Source organism: Phyllobates terribilis, unplaced genomic scaffold (assembly GCF_046119375.1).
Source record: "Phyllobates terribilis strain yellow unplaced genomic scaffold, ASM4611937v1 Scaffold_2__4_contigs__length_985480577, whole genome shotgun sequence".
Classification (NCBI taxonomy): Eukaryota; Metazoa; Chordata; class Amphibia; order Anura; family Dendrobatidae; genus Phyllobates; species Phyllobates terribilis.
Window position 1 is genome coordinate 3,004,517 of NW_027362762.1, and position 7,871 is coordinate 3,012,387.

At 41.3% G+C, this 7,871-nt stretch overlaps 1 protein-coding gene across 1 annotated transcript; it reads right to left on the reverse strand.

Moving 5' to 3' along the window:
- Nucleotides 1–332: 332 nt before the first annotated feature.
- On the reverse strand, nt 333–1,334 carry LOC141242612 (olfactory receptor 5J3-like). The gene has a single exon (XM_073668852.1). The coding sequence runs from the start codon at nt 1,323–1,325 to the stop codon at nt 333–335; it is 993 nt and encodes a 330-aa protein (XP_073524953.1). The 5' UTR covers nt 1,326–1,334.
- Nucleotides 1,335–7,871: the final 6,537 nt, after the last annotated feature.

The following is a 7,871-nucleotide window of genomic DNA, read 5'->3' on the forward strand; positions in this document are numbered from 1 at the left end:
GACTCAAATTTTGCAAATTCTCTGCGACCTTCGAATTTAATAAAATTTAACACAAATTTGATTTGCAACAAATTGATTTGCCTGGCATGCCCTGAAGCATCTAAAAAAAAGATATCCCTACAGCAGATTGTAGCCTTTTAGCTGTCAAAAAAAAATTCAATTTCTGATGACTAACACTTCTCATCCTTTGTGTAAACTTTCCGAGAAAAAAATCGCAAAGATGTCACCACTAGGAAACCATGAAAACCGGAGAAGCAAATACCTTATACCTAATAATGACCTTTTTTATTGTATGTGTGCTTGTTATTCCAGCTCCGGTAGGAAGCATCTGCTCAGTTGTTACTTATGACAGATATAGGTATAGAGTGCTTATGTATTTTAGTCCATTTTAGCCAACTGAGAATTTTCTGTAAAGAAAGAATAACTTTCATCTTCAGGGCGTGTGTTCGGACTCCATATATCAAGGGGTTGAACAATGGTGGAACGATGATAGCAGTAACCGACAGGAGGACGTGGATGATAACCGGGAGCTTCACACTGCCCAGCCGGTACCTGATGAAAACAAATAAGACTCCAACTAAAAAGATAGAAAAGTTGAGTAGATGGGTGACCAGGGTGTGGACGGCTTTCTGGCGGGATTCTCCTGATATTTTCAAGCAGACAAGAAATATCTGCAGATAAGAGAAAATGGTGACAAAAACAGTGACACCCAAGTAGGTGATGGTCCCAGAAGCTGAGAAGAGTTGACTTATGGAAGAGTCCACACAGGAGAGGACAACTATGGACATATTATCACAAAAAATGTTGTTAATTTTGTTCCCACACACAGAAAGATTCCACGTGAGGATAATTGCAATGAGCACAAGTATGGAGGTCACTAATAATGATCCAATGGAGAAGTTTAAAACTTTCTCATTAGTCATCAAGATGCCGTATCTCAGCGGGTGACAAACGGCCAAATATCGGTCATACGCCATAATGGAAAAAGTGCTCATTTCACAAAGGGCAAACAAAGCAGCACACATAGCTTGTGCAATGCAGCCACCATAAGTGATGGTCGTGGATAAGGTGCTGAGGTCAATTATCAGCTTCGGGAAAAGCACCGAACTGCCAAAAATGCCATTGAGGAGCAGATTACTTATGAGGATGTACATAGGTTCATGTAACCTTGTATCCGCGAATATGACAAAAACAATAAGAATACTTAGGAGTACAATGAATGAATATAGGACAATAGACAGGACACAGTACAGATATTTTAGTCCTTCCATCTCCACAAGTCCCAGAAGGAGCAGATTTTTGCTGATGTTGAATGCATTTTCCATGTTGATCTGAATTAACGTAGGATCCTAAAACAAAAAAGAAGAGAAAAAAATGTGATATCTATAGTTTTTATCCAAATAAACAATCAATTATATAGAATTTAATTATTTTCACGACATGAAAATCGTAATTGAAGAACTATTGAGAAATAGATGGTGGTTCATGACTTAGTTAACAAAACTAAGAAAGTACAAATGATCAGTGTGATCAAATATCATATTTGTAACTCTTGAGTAGTGGTGAGATGATCGGACTGAAGGCCAGCAATAGCAATATGCCAGACACATTTGGCACAAGCTGTCACACGAAAGCACACTCTTGAGGGCCCGGGTACTCTTCACCCGCTCCCAGTAAAGGGAGGCGGACTTTTCAGAGCCCTTCCCAAATGCCAATAGTGGGGTGGCTGGTGGCTGGGCACATAGGCCACAGTTGGGTCAAACACACCAATAAACTATACTGGAAAGGCAGAGATAAGCCAAACAAACTTGGAAGGTCAGGGAGCATAAACAGGGATGTATTAACCAGAGGACACCAAACACCAAAGCCGGATACAAACCAAAGAAACACTCACCAAAGAGCTACACCACATACCTGAACACGGAGGAATAGCGTCCCATGTCTCCTGGCAACAGCTGATGCTGGGGAACCCGGCGTCCCGGGACCCCTGAATAGCGTCAGTGCTGGGAGTGACGGCATCCCGCCTCTCCACCATACCCTGCCCTGAGTCACGTCCCCTGGAACAGATTACATGGGCACGGTGGGGCCTCGCACTGGACCCACCCCCTGAAGGCGACACCCCTCACAACCAGAGAGCGGCGAGAGGCAGCCCGCCGAGGAGCCGGAGTATGCCTGGAAGCACGAGGGGCACGCTTGCGCTGCCTAACAATATTATGGACACATCATGAAAAGTCCTAACGCAATCAAGATTTATTTTTTATTTAAAGGCCTTCGGTTCAGTCTTGAGCCATGGCGACTTGATAAATGAACGCTCTGTAGGAAGATCGATCTTTTGCATGCCTAGATAGGTCAACCAGGGTTTTCTTCGTCGTTATCTTGATAATATCAAGCCATCGGGTTGCTGGTCTTCCCCTTCCCCTTGTTCCTTCTATTCTTCCGACCATGATCTCCTTCTCCGGTGATTGCTCTCTTCGTATGATGTGTTCAAAGTAGTCAAGTCGTAGCTTGGTGATCCTTGCTTCGAGTGACATGTTGGGCTTGATTTGTTCCAAAATTGATTGGCTTGTTGTTTTTGCCATCCATGGTATTGATAACATCCTTCTCCAGCACCACATTTCGAAGATGTCGATTCTTCTTCTGTCTTTTTTCTTTAACATCCAGTTTTCTCATCCGTATGTTACCACAGAAAAGACCAGACTATGTACGAGCCTTGTCTTCATCACCAGTGAAATATTCCTCTATTTGAAGACCTGGTCCAGTGACTTCATTGTTGATTTGCCCAGAGCTATTCTCCTATTGACTTCTGGTGTCGTCGCTGCATCTTGAGTTATCACCGATTTGAGTAGGTTGAAGTTCTTTACAACTTCCAGTTTGCCGCCATCCTTCTCAAATGTATCTCGGTCATACTTGGCAGTAGTCAATACCTATAGCCCACCCAAACAAGAATATTAAGAAGTGGATGAGATGGAGGAAGACACTGACAAACAACAAGATAAATGGTGACAACAATAGAAGCAACTGAGCCTGAAGACCCAAGAAAAAAGGCCGGAAGGTCTAGACAAATGATATTCATTTGATAGAAACTGACTCAATGCTTAGTATAGAAAAGCCAAGCATTAAATTCAAAGCAGATAGCAAAATGAACATTAATCTTAATTATGGTCATATTCTGAGCAGACCCAACTTAATAGAGTATTACATTTTGATGAGATAAAGTGAAAGGAAAAGAGGAAGACAATGACCAACAACAAAATCAGCCATTTTAGAAGTTCAAAGACCCAAGAATAAAACAGAAAAGTCTAGACAAACAATTTATTTGATAGAAACTGACTCAATGCTTGGTATAGTCAAGCCAAACATTAAACTCAAAGCAGATACCAAAATGAACATTAATCTTAATTATGGACATATTATAAGAAGACCCAACACAAGAAGACCCAGAAAAGGTAAAGGGAAAAGAAGAAGATAATGGCAACCACAGAAGTCCTAAACGTTTCATTGAGAATCCAGAAGACCCAGGGAGAGGGTACGAAGGTCTAGCTAAACACAACTTATATGGTTGACACTAACTTTTGTTTCAGTCAAGAAAAGTCTTAAACTGAAATCAGATAGAATCAAAATGAACTTTAATCTTTATTAAGCATGCATCAAGGGAAGATTCAACTCAATGAAGAGGACAGTCTTCCAAAAAATGGTGACCAACAATGAGATGGATGGAAACAACTACAAAAACCACAATCTGCTCATGGAGCATTGTCGAGACCCAAGGAGAAAAACATAAAGGGCCAGACAAACCCTAATAAATGTGGTTTAAACTTACTTTAATGGTGTGTAAAGAGAGTTTTCTCTGGGAACAACCTCACTTCTATTGACTAAAAATTTAGAGTTTCAAAGTTCTCTAATAATATTTCACAATAAAAAGACTAGACACCACCACAAAATATATCGCCTACTGTTTTGAATCACTGACATCCAGGTGATAAACGGACATCTTTGAGAATTCCTTTTAGTGCCATTATGTCATTTTCGAACATATGAATTATTCACACATGACGCTAAACATACTGGATATTATAATTTATAATACAAAGCAACTTATTTTATGGATTAATAATATTCTGAAGAACCACCAGTGGCATTCTCAGAGCGTGAAAATAGCCCAATTGTTTGAAAAATCGCCTCGATGATGGGACAACTTAGAATTGTTCAATGCTGAGATGTTGAAGGTAAGGTCATGGTTGGACTGAGGACCACCCTACTGCTGTACAGAACATATGCATAGAAAAACCTTCTGTTTTTTTCACGCACAGGTCACATCATTTCTAAAAAGAGTGGAGGCAAGGAAATTGGGGTGCTGGCATCAAGGAGGAAACACGTGTACATTCACAATTATATAGCTCTTCACTCTTTCATGACAGTTCCCCGGTTTCCTCGCTTTTCACATTTCTTGAGACCAGACGTATATAGAAGGAAGGGAGCAATAGTTGTATTTCTTACTGACTACTTACCAATCGTCTTTCCATATTTGCAAAGATGAACCTAATCCTGCCCTTTTATGGCTATTTTGTACTCTACATACTTTCAATTAAAGTCTGGTTTAACTGTCGGTATTGGGAACGGAAAACAATCAGGTCCTGATGATGACCCTCAAGCTGGAGACTGTTAGTTCACTCACACCTTAGACCTGAAGACCTCTATGCAGTAGAAAAGCTTCAATCTTCCTTACATCACATGTACCCAGCTATATACAGTGCCTTGAAAAAGTCTTCATACCCTATGAAGTTTTTCCACATTTTTCATTTTACACCCCAAAACTTTAAGGGAATCTATCACCCCCCTGGGCGATATCAGACCTCTACTATGGCCATACAGGGTATAGAAAAATAAATCTATACATACTTGTATGGCCCATAGCAGAGGTATGATTGCAGAAAAAAAGCACTTTAATCAATTCTTTTTTTCCACAGGCTTAGCGTCCAGGGGATTCCAAGCAATCCCTGCCTATCTGCTTATTATTCCCCTAAATCGCCGCCTCTCTGCTTAATTATAATATTCCCCCCCTCCCCTGCACGTCAAGGAAGAAGGACCGAGATTCTTTGAAACACGTTGGTCTCTTTTTGGCCGTTGGTCTCTTTTGCAGTGATGTCACATATCATCAGCACGTGCAGTACAGGTCCAGTGATGCTACCGTCCGGAGCGCCCTGCACACCGGGATGACACCGGGGGAGACGGGAGGACGCTCCCGCAATGCATCTAGATATTAACTTTCATCCCTGCAGCCAAATATGGACTTTTCTGTACGACAGATTGACAAAGTAAGTGTAACCCTTCAGACAACAAGTGCAGGACTTGTTATCATCGTTTTACCGCTCCTATTAAACTCTATTTCAGATACAGAAAATTTGGCACTATTCGGTGCCATATGAGCATGTAATTGTCTTCGGCACTACCAGTTGTTCTCTACTCTCAGTTGGACCTCTATGAAGTGAACTATGTACTTTGGTAGTTTATCTAGTTCCTTTAATTTACTGATATTGATGGGTAAGCACACCGGACCCGTCTCTCTACCTGCAGCTATAAAATTATCAGTTGGTTAGGAAAGAGGGCCAGTGTATTTGTACATATACAGTGAAGGAAATAAGTATTTGATCCCTTGCTGTTTTTTGTAAGTTTGCCCACTGACAAAGACATGAACAGTCTATAATTTTAAGGGTCAGTTAATTTTAACATTGAGAGATAGAATATCCCCCCCAAAAAAAATCAAGAAAATCACATTGTATGAATTAGATAAATTTATTTGCATTTTGCAGTGAGAAATAAGTATTTGATCCCCTACAAACCATTATGAGTTCTGGCTCCTACAGACCAGTTAGACGCTCCTAATCAACTCGTTACCTGCAGTAAAGACAGCTGTCTTACATAGTCACCTGTATAAAAGACTCCTGTCCACAGACTCAATTAATCAGTCAGACTCTAACCTCTACAACATGGGCAAGACCAAAGAGCTCTCTAAGGATGTCAGGGACAAGATCACAGACCTGCACAATTCTGGAATGGGCTACAACACCATAAGTAAGACGCTGGGTGAGAAGGAGACAACTGTTGGTGCAATAGTAAGAAAATGGAAGAAATACAAAATGACTGTCAGTCGACATCAATCTGGGGCACCATGCAAAATCTCACCTCGTGGGGTATCCTTGATCATGAGGAAGATGAGAGATCAGCCTAAAACTACACGGGGGGATCTTGTTAATGATCTCAAGGCAGCTGAGACCGCAGTCACCAAGAAAACAACTGGTAACACATTATGCCTTAAAAGTTTAAAATCCCGCAGTGCCCGCAAGGTCCCCCTGCTCAAGAAGGCACATGTGCAGGCCTGTCTGAAGTTTGCCAATGAACACCTGGATGATTCTGTGAGTTATTGGGAGAAGGTGCTGTGGTCAGATGAGACAAAAAGTGAGCTCTTTGGCATTAACTCAACTCGCCGTGTTTGGAGGAAGAGAAATGCTGCCTTTGACCCAAAGAACACCATCCCCACAGTCAAGCATGGAGGTGGAAACATGTTTTGGGGGCGTTTCTCTGCTATGGGGAAAAGGACTACTTCACCTCATCAATGTGAGAATGGATGAAGCCATCTACCGTATAATCCTGAGTGACAATCTCCTTCCCTCCGCCAGGACATTAAAAATGGGTCGTGGCTGGGTCTTTCAGCAAGACAATGACCCAAAACATACAGCTAAGGCAACAAAGTAGTGGCTCAAAAAGAAGCACAGTAAGGTCATGGAGTGGCCTAGCCGGTCTCCAGTCCTTAATCCCATAGAAAACTTATGGAGGGAGTTGAAGCTCGAGTTGCCAAGCGACAGCCTCAAAATCTGAATGATTTAGAGATGATCTGCAAAGAGGAGTGGACCAAAACTCCTCCTGACATGTGCGCAACCCTCATCACCAACTACAAACAACGTCTGACTGCTGTGCTTGCCATCTAGGGTTTTACCACCAAGTATTAAGTGTTGTTTGCCAGAGGGATCAAATACTTATTTCTCACTGCAAAATGCAAAAAAATGTATCTAATTTATACAATGTGTTTTCTTGATTTTTTTTTTTGGGATATTCTATTTCTCAATGTTAAAATTAACCTACCCTTAAAATTATAGACTGTTCATGTCTCTGTCAGTGGGCAAACTTACAAAAACAGCAAGGAATCAAATAATTATTTCCTTCACTATATGTTCACCTATTATGGCTTTCAAACCCGTCTTTCTTCTTGCCACTTTTCCATAAAGGCCAGATTTGTGGAGTACACGACTAATAGTTGTTCTGTGGACAGATTCTCCCACCTGAGCTGTGGTTCTGAAGCTCCTCCACTGACCATGGACCTCTTGGCTGCTTCTCTAATTAGTGTTCTTAGTGCTCTCCTTGCTTGGGATGTCAGGTTAGGTGGACGGCCATGTCATGGTAGGATTGCAGTTGGTCCATACTCCTTATATTTTTGGATGATGGATTGAACAGTGCTCGGAGATGTTCAGAGTTATATTTTTTATAACCTAACCCTACTTTACTCTTCTCCACAACTTTATCTCTGACCTGTCTGGTGGGCTCCTTAGTTTTCAGCTTTATCCATGACCTGTCTGGTGAGCATCTTGGTTTTCATGATGCTGATCCCTATTGTTCTTACATAAACCTCTGAGACCTTCACAGAACAGCTGTAGTTATACTGAGAAGAAATCACACCCAGGTGGATGCAATGTACTAATTAATATCTGCTGATATTAAAATCTACATATCAAAATGTGCATTGTTTCTGCAATTTTGGGTGTTTTTGGATGCGTTTTTTCACCATAAACTTCAGTGGGGAGCTCGTATTTCAAATC

Coding starts and splice junctions, on each gene's coding strand:
- LOC141242612 (XM_073668852.1), bottom strand. CDS start 1,325: ATGGAAAATGCATTCAACATCAGCAAAAATCTGCTCCTTCTGGGACTT.